Raw genomic sequence first — 15051 nt, 5'->3', positions numbered from 1 at the left:
TCACTTTAAGGCATACGTAAGGTTCATGGAAAATAATATTTGATATAATTTATTATTATCACCTGTACAGCTACCACAACTGGAAGATCCTCATCCACTACAACTTTCACAATCTCGGCATCTCCTACAACAGTACACAAAAATGTGTTTAACATTTACTATCTGATTTATATTAACATGTAAAATCTTTCTTTTTTTTTTTTTTTTTTTTTTACGTTTTTTAATTAACGTCTTCGATGAATGAATGCAATACATACCGAAGTATTCCGCATCACAGTCGTACACGTTACTGCAGGGTTCTATCTGGTCTTCTATCAAGGATAGAATCCTTTCATCTACTTTGGTTGGAGTTGGGGTATAGGGGCCACCTCCTGTTTAGAACTTCTCCAACCATTCTTCTGTCTTTGCTTTCTTCACCAATATTTTAATATTAATATAAAATTAGCACAGTTTTTTGAAGTTTGGGAGGTTATGCTGGGATTAGAATTAAAACCCTTGTGGACTTTCTCCCATGTCTTGTCCTTTTCTTTTATCGTCGAGCCATCTGTGCGCTTGTACTCAATAACTTCTCTATATTTACTAACTAATTCAACTAACAACTCCTTTTCGAAGGAGGAAAAATCAGAACTACGCAGCACATTTAACAGCTGTACTCAAACAAAAGCTGATCGGAGCATGCTGTAAAACAACATGTTCGTACCACTGCCTCCTTGATCCACACCAGTTTGCTATGTTGGGAGAGTTAACAGTTGGTTAGGTAACATTTCACAGGAAAAGTTTGAAGAAATGCAAGAAACCTAACATGATGTTAAGTTTTTAACTCAGTATTAACTAACTACTTGTTAGTATATAATTAACATGTGTTGATGAAACTGGGCCTTAGTGCAATACTACCATCAAATGTAAGAATAGAAGTAGTAGGAGGGATGATACTTTTGAAAACCTGCTATCCATTTCTTGCACCAGTTATAGCCTTAGTGTATGAAACTTAAACATTTTTCACACTAAAGTCATTGTCAGACTGGTTAGCATGCAATTGTAATTTTATCTAATGTATATCCAGGTTCTTGGGACATAACATTTATATCTCTGACAATGATTTATTTTTATTTGTAAAAAATATTAATTAAAGTGATATAAAACTAATTTTTAAATTCATCTACAACTTATTTATTACATAGTTCGGCTTTACAATTGACAGCTTCAGATTAACAGTGACAAAGCAACAATACAAAACATTTCTCACAACAGAACTACAATAAAAAGTGAGAGGTTTTAATTCACTGTGTTAAGTGGAAGTACACCATGTTTGGGTCACCACCCTCTCTCATCTAAATAAAGGCAATCAGTATCAGAAAATACACAAAACTGTATGGCACATGTCAGGTATGAATAAAAGACATAATAAATAACTATAGAAATAGTCTATACAATACCTAAGTACAGCATACAAATCCATTTTTTCTTTTAAATAGGTTTAATGAATCACCCCAGAAACAAATTAGGATAATAAATAGGAAGAGCCAGTTGGTAATATAAGTAGTATGGGTAGCATGTAATTACATAGGTGAGCATCTGGAAGGTGTCTTTCTCACTCCAACTGACTGAATATAAGTGTTTTTACATTTAGAACATTGCCTGGGTATTACTTGTTCATGCACAACTCTGTTTTTTTGTGGGTTTTGACAACAGACTTTGACGGCCGATGACGGAGCAGTTGCCATCTTATAGCCACTAGCTAGAGAGTCCTTTGAGTCGGTCTCACTACCTGGCACACATGGTTTATTAACCCATACCTGCTTGTCACAACATTTAGATTTATCAGCCTTTGAAGTAACCATCAGTGTCCTGGAATTATTAAAGGGGCCTACTGTTTCCCTTTTATTGGATTTTTCTACATTTCCCACCTCAGGATTATCTGCCGGTTTTAATTTTCTTCCAGTCCTCAAACTCTGACAGGCACCACTATTACAGATGACAATTTTTGACGATCTATTAAAAGGCCACCACCTGTCCAGCAAGGACTTCTTTTCTTTCACATCTTGTGGAGATGATCTATCTTTGGACTGAACAGGTTTTGTTGTATATTTCCTGCCATCTCCAGAGGAAATTCCACACTTGCATAAAGGAAGTGTTTCCTTAACTGCTTTATTTGGGGGGTCTGGTTTCGTTGAGGCTTTCTTTGGATTTCCAGGATGAGACGTACCACACTTACAAAAAGATACTGTATCTTGAGTTTTTTTTTGATCTCCAGGGGGAGATCCAGGAATAGGTCTACACTTACAAAGGGGTACAGCATTTCTATATGGAGGGATTGTTATAACTTTTTTCTGGTCGTCAGCAGAATATGTAGGAGTTTCAAATGTACACCTACAAAGAATACCAGCTTGAGGTGGTGAAGACTTCTTTAGATCTCCAGAAGAAGGCCCACATTTACAAATGGTCATTGTTTCTTTGGATTTGACACCAGAAACCTTTTTCTGATCTGCCAAATTACCAGCAGAAGGGCCACATTTACAAAGAGGGACTGCATTTCTGTATGAAGGGACAGGTTTTATGGAAACTTTCTTTTGATCACCAGGGGAGGTACCTGAAGAGAGGCCACACATACAGAGAGGTGCTGTAGAACTTTTGTTCTGATCTCCAGTAATTTTATCTTTTGGACTTCCACACTTACAAACAAGCAATTTGTCTGGGGAAGGGATAGTTCTAGGAGGGGGTGTTATTTTCTTTTCATCTCCAGAGGAAGTTGGTTTACCAGGTTGACATTCACAAACAGTCTGTGTACCACTATCTCTTGCTCTTTCACTTCTTTGTCCTAATGGTTTTACTGGGGGTATTTTATAAAATTCATCACACCTGCACAGGGGAGGAGCATCTTCAATTCCACATTCACATTTAGTAGTTAGTAGTGATGTTGTGGGTTCTTTAAATCTTACTCTTTCTCTATTTTCAAACACAGGGCAATATTCTTCTCCAGTTATACTCAGAGCTGAAGATGCTGCATCTATTATACAAGGCTGACCAGGTGTAAGCCCAGGATATTGAGTTATTTTGTCTACAAGAGGAGGAGGCTTGAGACAGTCAACAGGACCTTGAGTCCAACTTTCTCTTGGGGTCTGTGTAACATTATCCTTCAGAGTCTGAGTCCTTTTGTCTCTTTGGGTCTGAGTTCTTTTGTCTCTCTGGGTTTGAGTTCTTTGATCTCTGTCTGTCTGAGTCTTTTTATCTTTTTCTGGTGGCCTTGGCCTTTCAGGAGTGTAGACATCCAAAACAAGGCTTGTTCTTACTGTGAGTTCATCTGGTTCTAACCATCTGGTGGAAGCAGGTGTTTGCCTTCCATCAGCTAAATCATCTGTCTGTATTACTTTGTGTTCAGTGGGGTCAATCTCATCAGCTTCAAGTAAATTACGCGCCATTCTATCATCATTTATTGTTACGCTTTTCTTACGGATTGAGGAACCTCTCGATTTGCTTCTTGATGTTTTCTGTCCTCTTCTATAATCATCCTTTTGAGACGATCTACTGGGCTTGAGAGATCTAGCAGAACTCTTCTTGCGACCTAATGTCTTCTTTATAGGTGGAGCTGCAGTGTCTTCCGTATCTTCTAACTGACTCTTCGAACCAGTCTTAGGTTTCTTTCCTTTGGAATTCACTTGCTTAAGAGACTTTTTGCGTCCAACAGATCGGGCAGAGCTTCCTTTCCTATCCAAAGAAGCTGAACTTCTCCTCTCCAGGGATTTACTGCTTTTTTTGCTTCCTACTGAACTACGAGAAGACTTTTTAGCCTGCTTATCGACATCCAAAGAGCTTCTTGCTGCGTGATAAGCTTCTGATGATCTAGGTGTTTCATAGCCATCACTGATATCATCTTTATCTGCTCCCCCACGAAGTCTTATAGTGTCAGTTCTTCCCTGCACTATACTCTTCCGGAAGTAATGATAAAATTCGTCGCGCATATAATGATACAAATTATAGGTTATGTTATTTCGAAAGATGTGTTCTTGTGCTGCCGTATAGTATGTCAGCATAACAGTTACAAACATATTTATAACAAAGATAGCACAGACAATGCAAAAAGAAAGGAAAATAATTGGTCCAAGAACTCTGTTACTCTCAAAAAATACAGAATATTCAAAATCTTTATTCAAGTCTATGGAGAGAGAGATGAGCATTGTGAAGGAGCGAGAGAGACTGCGAAATCCTTGCAGAATATTTCCCATAACAAGATAAACTAGACATGAAAATGCTGCTAGAATAAGGACAAACATCAATGTTAGAGAAAGCAATGAATGTCTTGCCAAGAATAATGTAACCTCAAATAATTTAAAATTTTGTCCAAAATGCAGTAGTCGCCAAAGTCTGACTGTGGACAAGCAAATAAGAAAGCCTATTGTATAAGACAAGATTTCATCAATAAAACATGCACCATAGAAACTAATAAATTCATTATCATCAGTTATTGCAAGCCTTGTAAGCAATGATCTGACATGGAAATTTCGGGCAAAAACGACTGCAATACAAACAATACCAACAAAAACAATAAAAACATCCAGTAGGTTCCAAAATTTGGAGCAGAAGACACGAACTGATAGTTCTCTCATAACCATCATCTGACGTAAGAAGAGTACAGACACCATCACAACAAACAGCACAAAGAGCACCAACTGTACTCTGTAGTTAGTGGAGTGAATGTATAACAAAGAAGCAGTTTTAATCTGAAAAGAAAGAAAACACATGAATTAGATATATCCCTCTTACGTACAAACATACATCTTCAGCATCCTCTAGACTATTAAACTTTCCAGTATATAGTCTGTAGGTTTCTATGAATGAACTTCCAAATATGGCCTTGTACTGGATCCTTAATCTTTTCATGTCCCTTTCCAACCCCCATTACTGGGCTGAGTGGCTCAGACAGTATAGGTGCTGGCCTTCTGACCCCAACTTGGCAGATTCGATCCTGGCTCAGTCTGGTGGTATTTGAAGGTGCTCAAATACGTCAGCCTCATGTAAGTAGATTTACTGGCACATAAAAGAACTCTTGCGGACCAGAATTCTGGCACCTCGGCGTCTCCAAAAACCGTAAAAGAGCAGTTAGTGGGATGTAAAGCCAATAACATTATCATTATACAACCACCATTAGCACATTTGACAGTGTAACAATAATATTTATAGTCCCTATGATCCAAGATCTATCATATTAGACTAGTTATCATTATAAGACAAGATGCCTCCATGGATCAGAGGTAGAACGTCGCTCTTCGGATACTAAAATAGCGGGTTCAAAACCGGCAGAGATTGTTAGATTTTTGAAGGGTGGAAAGAAAGTCCATTCTACACTCCATGTTGGTTGGTAAAGGATCTCTAGTGACACATTTAGTGTTCACCCAACAAAATTCATTAAAACTCAGTCTCAGATGCCCAAGAGAGACTTGGTTTACTCTGCTATCTAGTGGCCCAGAATGTCAAAATTTATTATCAGACAGCAAAATGGTGTGAAATTAAAATGTCTGTAGATGGTAGCTGAGGCCATACAATTATTATAATTAAACAATGCTTTCTTAACTCATCCTATCTGCCAATTAATACTTACCAGTAAAGAGGTCTTAAGTTATTATATTAAATTATTATCTATTCTTCTTATAATATTTTCCATCTTGAGGTCTGCCTGCCAAGGAAATCATGCAAAATATTACAGTATTTTGTGACTTGCAGCTGATTAAAGGGGTCGATAGCCACCTTGAGGCTACCCTGTTTTCATTTAAGTATTAAAAATGTTTTGTGAAGTAATATCTAATGGTTCAGGTACTCTTTGTTCTTGTGGCAGCCTGCAAGTGTTGTAATAAATAAATGACAAAGGTAGTTTACGAGTAACAAGTCTGGCTCTTTCAAAGATCTAAATCCTGCATTGAGGGGTTTAAGAGGGTTTACTCAGCCTCATGACATCAGTTCAGAAACTATCTAATGTAAGAGGTAGCAGACCCGGTCACCAGGCGAGATGGTCGTGCGGCTAGGAGTGCACAGCTGTGAACGTGGATTCGAGCCCCACTGTTGGCAACCCTGAAGATGGTTTTCCGTGGTTTCCAATTTTCATACCAGGCAAATTAAGGCCATGGCTGTTTCCTTCCTACTCCTTGGCCTTTCCTATCCCATCCTCACCATAAGACCTGTCTGTGTCAGTGCAATGTAAAAGAAAAAAAAGCAGAACCAGTCAAGGAAGCCAAGCAATATGGCTGAGGAGTCATCACTAAGGCAAGGATTATGATGACCTCATGATGCAAGTATGATAAGCAGATATAACTTGAAAACAATATTCTCTCACCCATAGGTAAATAATGTGAGTGGCGAGCTTGAATAATAATAATAATTATTATTATACAATTATTATTATTATTATTCAATGTAATGTATGTCTATTAAGTTTTATATCCAGTCGCTATTTGTATTATTATTACATCATATGTACGTACGATAGATCGCGTTGTTTGTGAGGTTATGTCATGAAACATGTGCTGTACATAAATATTTATACACTGACTGACAGAGCAAATGCAACACCAAGAAGGAGTGGTCAGAACTTTATGCCAATTGCAGGGTAGACTGATGTCACTGAGGTATGCTCATGATGTGAAATGCGCCGCTGTGCTGCGCACGTAGCGAACGATAAATGGGACACAGCGTTGGCGAATGGCCCACTTTGTACCGTGATTTCTCAGCCGACAGTCATTGTAGAACGTGTTGTCGTGTGCCACAGGACACGTGTATAGCTAAGAATGCCAGGCCGCCATCAACGGAGGCATTTCCAGCAGACAGACGACTTTACGAGGGGTATGGTGATCGGGCTGAGAAGGGCAGGTTGGTCGCTTCGTCAAATCGCAGCCGATACCCATAGGGATGTGTCCACGGTGCAGCGCCTGTGGCGAAGATGGTTGGCGCAGGGACATGTGGCACGTGCGAGGGGTCCAGGCGCAGCCCGAGTGACGTCAGCACGCGAGGATCGGCGCATCCGCCGCCAAGCAGTGACAGCCCCGCACGCCACGTCAACCGCCATTCTTCAGCATGTGCAAGACACCCTGGCTGTTCCAATATTGACCAGAGCAATTTCCCGTCGATTGGTTGAAGGAGGCCTGCACTCCCGGCGTCCGCTCAGAAGACTACCATTGACTCCACAGCATAGACGTGCACGCCTGGCATGGTGCCGGGCTAGAGCGACTTGGATGAGGGAATGGCGGAATGTCGTGTTCTCCGATGAGTCACGCTTCTGTTCTTGTCAGTGATAGTCACCGCAGACGAGTGTGGCGTCGACGTGGAGAAAGGTCAAATCCGGCAGTAACTGTGGAGCGCCCTACCGCTAGACAACGCGGCATCATGGTTTGGGGCGCTATTGCGTATGATTCCACGTCACCTCTAGTGCGTATTCAAGGCACGTTAAATGCCCACCGCTACGTGCAGCATGTGCTGCGGCCGGTGGCACTCCCGTACCTTCAGGGGCTGCCCAATGCTCTGTTTCAGCAGGATAATGCCCGCCCACACACTGCTCGCATCTCCCAACAGGCTCTACGAGGTGTACAGATGCTTCCGTGGCCAGCGTACTCTCCGGATCTCTCACCAATCGAACACGTGCGGGATCTCATTGGACGCCGTTTGCAAACTCTGCCTCGTACGGACGACCAACTGTGGCAAATGGTTGACAGAGAATGGAGAACCATCCCTCAGGACACCATCCGCACTCTTATTGACTCTGTACCTCGACGTGTTTCTGCGTGCATCGCCGCTCGCGGTGGTCCTACATCCTACTGAGTCGATGCCATGCGCATTGTGTAACCTGAATATCGGTTTGAAATAAACATCAATTATTCTTCCGTGCCGTCTCTGTTTTTTCCCCAACTTTCATCCCTTTCGAACCACTCCTCCTTGGTGTTGCATTGTCACTGTCAGTCAGTGTATGAGTTCCATTAATGTAAATACCTGTAAATTAATATTATATAATTTATTTTACCTCTATATTCTGTGTAGTCCGCTACAGAATTGTGAAACATACTGTAACTTCCAGAATGGCACTAGATTATGGTAAAATATTCTGTACATTATAACCATGTTGCTAGGCACTCGAGAATTTATGAGAAGGTATTTTGGTAATGTATCTTTCTAGAAGCTTGGCCAGGCACGGATATAAAGAGGTGATCTTGATAGGAGAGTTATTACTTAGTTGGAGTTATGGGTCAACAGGTTATACTTGTGACTACGTGTTATGACATGATTGTAAGTAGTCAACTGTTTCAACTATATTTTAACGTTGCAATCTCCATGTTGAAGTAATAGGCAGTTGTTAAAATGGCAACTTTGTTGATGTTTAATAAACTTAACCATGATAGCTTAATATTGTGTTTGGTCCGTATTGACTAGTTGGAATTACTAGTATTTACTATTTAAAATAGTTATATTATACCGTACATTTGTTGATGTTCTCGGAGTGAAGTGTTTTGTTTGTGATACAGTGATTAAGGTTATGTGCATTCATTTGTAATTAACTGTAGATAAATCCATGTACACAAGTTGACAACATTTTCTATGTTTCACTGTGGATACATGACTCATAAATGACCAAAAATATGTCTCAAATAATGCATTTTTGACAAAAACAATCCTTAAAAAACTCCATGTAATATAAAGAAATACCTAAAAATAATGTTTTAAATAATTTACTTAGTAGGAAAATAAATTTTAAACTAGTAACTAATAACTGTCATACCCATAATTGAATTTACATACCAGTGTAGAAGACTGTGTAGTGAAATCTCAATACGATACTGGTACAGATAGAAAAAAATAGTATTTACTGAGTGAGTTGGCCATGCAGTTAGGGTTGCGCAGCTGTGAGCTTCAATACAGAAGATAGTGGGTTCGAACCCCACTGTCAATAACCTTAAAGATGGTTCCCCATTTTCACACCAGGAAAATACTGACCATGGCCGCTTCTTTTCCACTCCTAGCTCTTTCCTATCACCTTTTCACCATAAGACTGGTGTTGGTGCAATGTAAAGCAAACTGTATTAAAAAAAGTATTGTTGTAGAGAAAATTATTGTTATAAAGAGGGCTTTGGAATAACGGGTTCTCAAGTCAACTGGTGAATGCCATCAAATAATTTAATTCCCACTAATATGATGATGCAAAAAACGTATCAGAGGTATGAGAATAAGAAAGGTACAAGGGCGCCCATACTCGGGGGCAAGGTGGGGCCGCGGCCCCTCTCTAGCTCTCAGGGAGAGGCAAAAATCTAGTGTAGTCACGTGTTTTCCTTTCAAGAAAATGATTTAAAAGTCAGTATAACGTAAAAGCGGCAGTACCGTCCACCACCAACAGGCAGCTGATATACCGTGGGTTATTCTACCACAGAATACAAATCGCCATTTATCTTCCAAAATATTAAAATTACTACAAACCCCCAGGTCTGGGCCCTCCTCTAGAAACTGTCATATGGGCGCCCATGGAAAGGTTACAGGTGGAATACAGAAGATTGAAACTGCACGTAAAGAGGAGTATCAAGGAAGAAAAGGAAAAATGTTGGGGAGAGTTTACCAACAAAATTGAGTAAGATAGTTGAGGAAATCAGAAACTATTATGAAAAGTAATAAAATTAAAAAGAATAAATCAAGGAAAAAATCAAGGCATTAGAATGTATATATAGTACATGACGAAAAGGATCTTCAGAAGGTGATGGCAAAGAATTTTGAAAAACATTATAACGAGGATGACTGCTCGGAGAAAGGAGGAGATAAGAAAATGGAAATAATAGATGGAGAAATAGAAGAGAACCCAATAACATGTTTGGAACTTGAAAGGGCAGTGAAAGCAATGACCAAAGATAAAGCAAGTGGAAAAGACAAATTCAATGTTGATATGATCAAGGCAGCAGGAAGCAGTGGACTACAGTGGCTATACCGAGCCCTTAATGCCATATGGAAGGATGAAAGGATGCCTGAACATTGGCAACAAGGAAGCATTGTACCATTGTTCAAAAAAGGAAATAGGAAGAAATGTGAAAATTATAGAGGTAAAACCTTGTTGTCACATGGACTAAAGGTAATGGAGAAGGTCATAGACAAATGACTGAGGGATATAACAGAAACACGGTTTGAGGAAGAACAATATGGCTTTAGACCGAATAGATCAACAATAGACTTGATATTTACAGTGCAAACAATAATGGAAAATCATCTGGAAAGAAACAAGGAAATCAACTTTGTATTTTTGGATTTGGGAAAAGCTTATAATACAGTTAAGAGAAAACAATGAAAAGGAATGTACCAAAATCATTAATTAACAAGATAAAAATGTGTCATGAGAGTAAGAGCAGTATACAAGTGGGGAATGATGACTGAAACATTTTATACAAAAAAAAAAAAAGGTCTCAAGCAAGGAAGTGTAGGCCTACTGTCACCATTATTGTTTATTATATTGATGGATGAAATCATAAAACATGTAAAACAGAGTATCAGTAGAGATGAAGTGAATGCTTTGGTATTTGCAGATGATGTGGTGATTTGGGGAAAGGGAGAAAAGAAAGTAAAAAGGAGACTGGACATTTGGAATGAAAATCTGAAAGAGTTTGGAATGGTAATTGTGATAGGCGTGTCATCAAGAAAGAACAGCAGAATTTCATTTTGTGTCATCAGGAAAGGACAGCTGGATTTCATTTTTGTTTGTAATATTTTGTATTGTGAGAAATGAAGAAATAAGAACTCTGGACTCTGCTGGAATTTTTTTAAATGTAATTTAAATATGTTTGTAATAATTTTTTAAAAGTGTAATATAGGACAGCAAGATATATGGAAGAGTATGAACATTGCAAGATGCAAAACATGTTTTGAAGTGATTGTTGTATTCAAATTTTATGTAAATTGTCCAAATGTTGATTTGATGTTTGTAATATCAAGATGTAATTTGGTAACATTTGAAAATGTGAAGGTGCTTTAGTTGTTAAACATCCTATACCGCACATGTGGTTACCGATGTTGAAACAGGTGATGTAATTCCTCTCGCATTAGTAGGCCAGGAAATGACCATATATGGTCATGCAATTGTATTGGCGAATGGGAATCTAGTGGAACAGTGTCCTATTGGTGGATTGTGATTTGTCATTTTCCGGCCTTAGGCCGCTTTGCGTGTGGGATGCGATTAGGCCGCGTCCATTCCATCTGACCGTCCTCGAGTGCGGTTGTGCTCGAGGAGAGTTTTCCGTGGTAAGTGCTACCTTCTTGCTGTTTTCAGTGTTTACTGATTTTGTTTGATTTAATTTAATTCCTTTGCATTTTGGTATTTTCTTGCTTTATGTCATTTTCAAAGTTTTGAATTTAACGTGTCTGAGTTTACTCAAGATTCCCGCTGTTTGTAATTTCAAGTCTTTCACCTGCTTTTTAAAAATCATCCATTCACTTGTGTTTTTGGATTCGTAATTGTATCCGTTTGTCAAATGTGTTAAGTAGCAGCTGCTCTGTCATTTAACTTTGCTTCTTGTAATTTTTCGTTTGTTATTTTTAATATAGTTGTGCTAGAGGGTGATTCTTGTAAGCCTTTTCTCCCCCAAAATGTCATACGTTCCTATGGACCTCATAGGGCTCCTGCAGCTTCCACATCCTATCTTAGTTGTCATTATTGCCTCTAAAGTTCCCAGCGTACGATTTGATTTTGCGTATTTAAAAATTTTCCGTCACGTTTCCAAGTTATGATATGAATTCACCACCACAGTGTTACTTTACAGTTTCCCTATCCATGTTATTAAGTGTCAATATTATTTACTAGCCAACGGCCGTAGCCGTGTTGAAACACCGGATCCCGTGAGATCTCCGAAGTTAAGCAACATTGGGCGTGGTCAGGAGCTGGATGGGTTGCCACGCGCTGTTGGTGGGGGGTAACGGAATGGAGGAGCGGAAAGGAACTGGCCACCCTACCGCATGTAAACTCCAGCTCAGGAACACCTCTGCGGAGGTTCGGACCTGCCTTCGGGCAGAATAACCCTTACCTTACCTTATTTACTATTTCCTTATTCACATTGAATGTCAATATTATTATTTTCTATTCCGCATTTATATTATTATTATTTCATGTATTATTATTATTTTTATTATCTCATTTGTGGCTACATTAATTAGTAAAAAGAAAACTGTAGTCATGTACTGTGGAAAGGAGAAAAAGACATGCCAAGTGAACGTAGGTGGAAAATGGTTCGAGAATGCAGAAGGGTTTACATATCTGGGTAACATAAAAAATAAAATACAAAGTTTATTCCACCTACTCAATACTATACAGTAATTGCAATGTTTATAAATACATTACAATATATTTTAACAAGGTACTAGCTTCGACCCTATATGGGTCATCATCAGCCTAACTAAGATACTTATGGATATGCTGAAATCCAAAGACAGAATTATATTGTGGAAATAAGATTTAAAAGAATGAACTGTGTATGTGATGCGATGAAGTACATATAAAATGGTGGATTGATGAACTGTTATAGACGAAATAATGTTGTACTTATCAGTGACAAATAAAATTTTTAGGATTTACGTCAAATATAATTAGACTGTAAGAATAGTTATCATACAATTATTACAATCATGATTCAAATATCCCCTTGTTGGTGAATACTCTGAAATTGCACCTTGGAAACGTAATATACCGGTTGAATGCAAAGTCCAAATGCTTCCATTGAGTTCTAGAATTCCGAGTGCATTTTCAGGTGGAGAATTGAAAGATGAACATTGGCGCAGAGGGTATCTGTCTTACTTGAGGTCCAATATATCTAATACAGAAATTAAAAGTAGATAAAACCATACGACATTCTTGTAATATAATGAATTCTTGCTGTAGTGTGAGGAATGTTCCCAATCCAAGTTGGAACCAATCGAACCTGATGACGAAAAAGTTAGAATTAACGCAAGATATTTTTAAAGGATGGGAATGGCAAAGAACGAAAAGAGAGAACGATTTAAAGATAAAAATTTCATTGTTCCATATTGAAAAGTATCACAGTTAACATTGAAATAATAAATAAAGAGGTTCAACCTATTCAATACAAAAGAATAAGAAATGCAGTGATTATATTCTTATAATAAGTAGAAGTGGTACCGGTTTCGACCCTAGTCCAGGTCATCATCAGCTGATTAAAAGATGAAAAACTATGCATGTTTTAATCGGCTGATGATGACCTGGACTAGGGTTGAAACCGGTACCACTTCTACTTATTATTAAATAAGAATGTAATCACTGCATTTCTTATTCTTTTGTATTGAATAGGTTGAACCTCTTTATTTATTATTTCAATTTTAACTGTAAGAGAGAACGAGTTCTCACCTTGCACGCAATGTGAACAACCTTACCGGTGGAGTGCAACTAAGAGAATGAGAATGGCATGGAATAGGAGGTGAAGAAGTTAGTGAAGGGAGGAGCAATCTAGTGAGTGACGTGCGAAGGGAGAGGCAGGGAAATGGGAAGTGGCTTAAGGCGGGGCCGCTGGGTGGGAAAATGGTGGTGATTGTATTGGCGGAGGACCTTTAAACTTAAAGAAAGATTTTTGGTCTGCTAACTTGCTTTTTCTGAAATAGGTAATGAATAAATCAAATAAAATATTAGACTTTTCCATTATTTCATTAAGGTTGTAGTTAGCGTTAAAGTACTGGTCCAGATGTATATAAAAATTCTTGATTATATTAAACAGAGGGCCCTTGTTAGCTATTTCAAGAATGTCCATGTCTAGTTCAATGTTCATGAATTTATGATTGTAATCGACCATATGTTGGCCGATAGCTGAAAATTTATTAAATTTGACTGCGTTGATGTGTTCCAAATATCTTATATTAAAGCTTCTACCAGTTTGCCCTACATAAGAAATATTAGTGCAGGAGTTGTATTTAAGCCTGTAAACACCTGATTTTGCATACTTGTTGACCTTGTTGATGTGTGACGTGTTATGTAGAATGTGTGTACTGTTATTATTTGTTTTGAATGCTATTTTTACGCCTTTTCTCTTGAAAATGTTAGTGATCTTATGAATTCCGTTATCAAAAGTGAAAGGAGAAAAGGATTTAGGTAGTTCTTTCTTAAGTGTTGTTTTGGGACGAAATTTATGTTTATTGATAATACTTTCTATGAAGTGGCTACTGAAGCTGTTGAATTTTGCTATACCACAAATAGTATTCAATTCATTGGAAAGATCTTTCTTGGTCATGGGTATGTTGAATGCTCGGTGAAATAGGCTATTATATGTTGCTCTTTTGTGAGGTTGGGGGTGAGTTGAATCATGACGAATAGTAACTGCGGATTGGGTGGGTTTTCTATAAATTTTATAGGTTAAAGAATCTGGATGTCTAATATTGGTAAGATCTAGAAAGTTGATCTTTTGATCTGTTTTTGATTCCAGGGTAAATTTGATATGAGATTTGATGCTATTTAATCCTTGAAGGGTGGTAGGGGTGTCTGCTAATTTTTCATTTATAATTACTAGAACATCATCAACATACCTGGCCCAGAAAAGGATATTATCGAATTTGTTCTTGATTTTAGTGTTCTCAAGGAAGTCAAGGTAAATTTCTGCAAGAATATCTGAGGCCGGTGAACTCATTGCCAGACCGTTCTGTTGGTAGATGATGTCAATGAATGTGAAAAAGTTGTTGTTTACAAACAATTTTAGTAACGTAATAAAGTCTTGAATCTCTAATTTACTCAAATGACTATTTTTGTTCAGGTTATTTTCAATGATGGGAATTAACTTGGAAATTTGGATGCTGGGGTACATGTTTATAATATCAAAAGAGTGGAATGAATAATCGGGTTCCATGCTGAACTTATTTAGTTTGTCTATTAATTCATGTGTGTTCTTAATGGACTTCTTAGATAAGAATTGGTAGTTATTCCTTAAGAAACTTTGGATAAATTGCGATGTTTTTTTACAATGGACTCTGTCAATAATTAATGATTGGTTGAATGGGAACACTGGCCTTATATATCTTCAGGATAGCTCTGGCAGTAGGAAGACCCAGATTTGG

At 38.2% G+C, this 15051-nt stretch overlaps 1 protein-coding gene across 1 annotated transcript in view; it reads right to left on the bottom strand.

Moving 5' to 3' along the window:
* Positions 1-1160: 1160 nt before the first annotated feature.
* LOC136879384 (polycystin-1-like protein 2) overlaps positions 1161-15051 on the bottom strand; it is a 421935-nt gene continuing 408044 nt past the window's right edge. The window contains exon 28 of the mRNA XM_068229099.1: positions 1161-4718. Within this exon, the coding sequence (XP_068085200.1) occupies positions 1560-4718 (3159 nt within the window). The 3' untranslated portion in view covers positions 1161-1559. The remainder of the gene's footprint in view (positions 4719-15051) is intronic.

Source organism: Anabrus simplex, chromosome 8, assembly GCF_040414725.1.
Source record: "Anabrus simplex isolate iqAnaSimp1 chromosome 8, ASM4041472v1, whole genome shotgun sequence".
Taxonomy (NCBI): Eukaryota; Metazoa; Arthropoda; class Insecta; order Orthoptera; family Tettigoniidae; genus Anabrus; species Anabrus simplex.
Note: the sequence above shows the minus strand (reverse complement) of the source record. Positions and strands in the feature narration are given on the sequence as shown.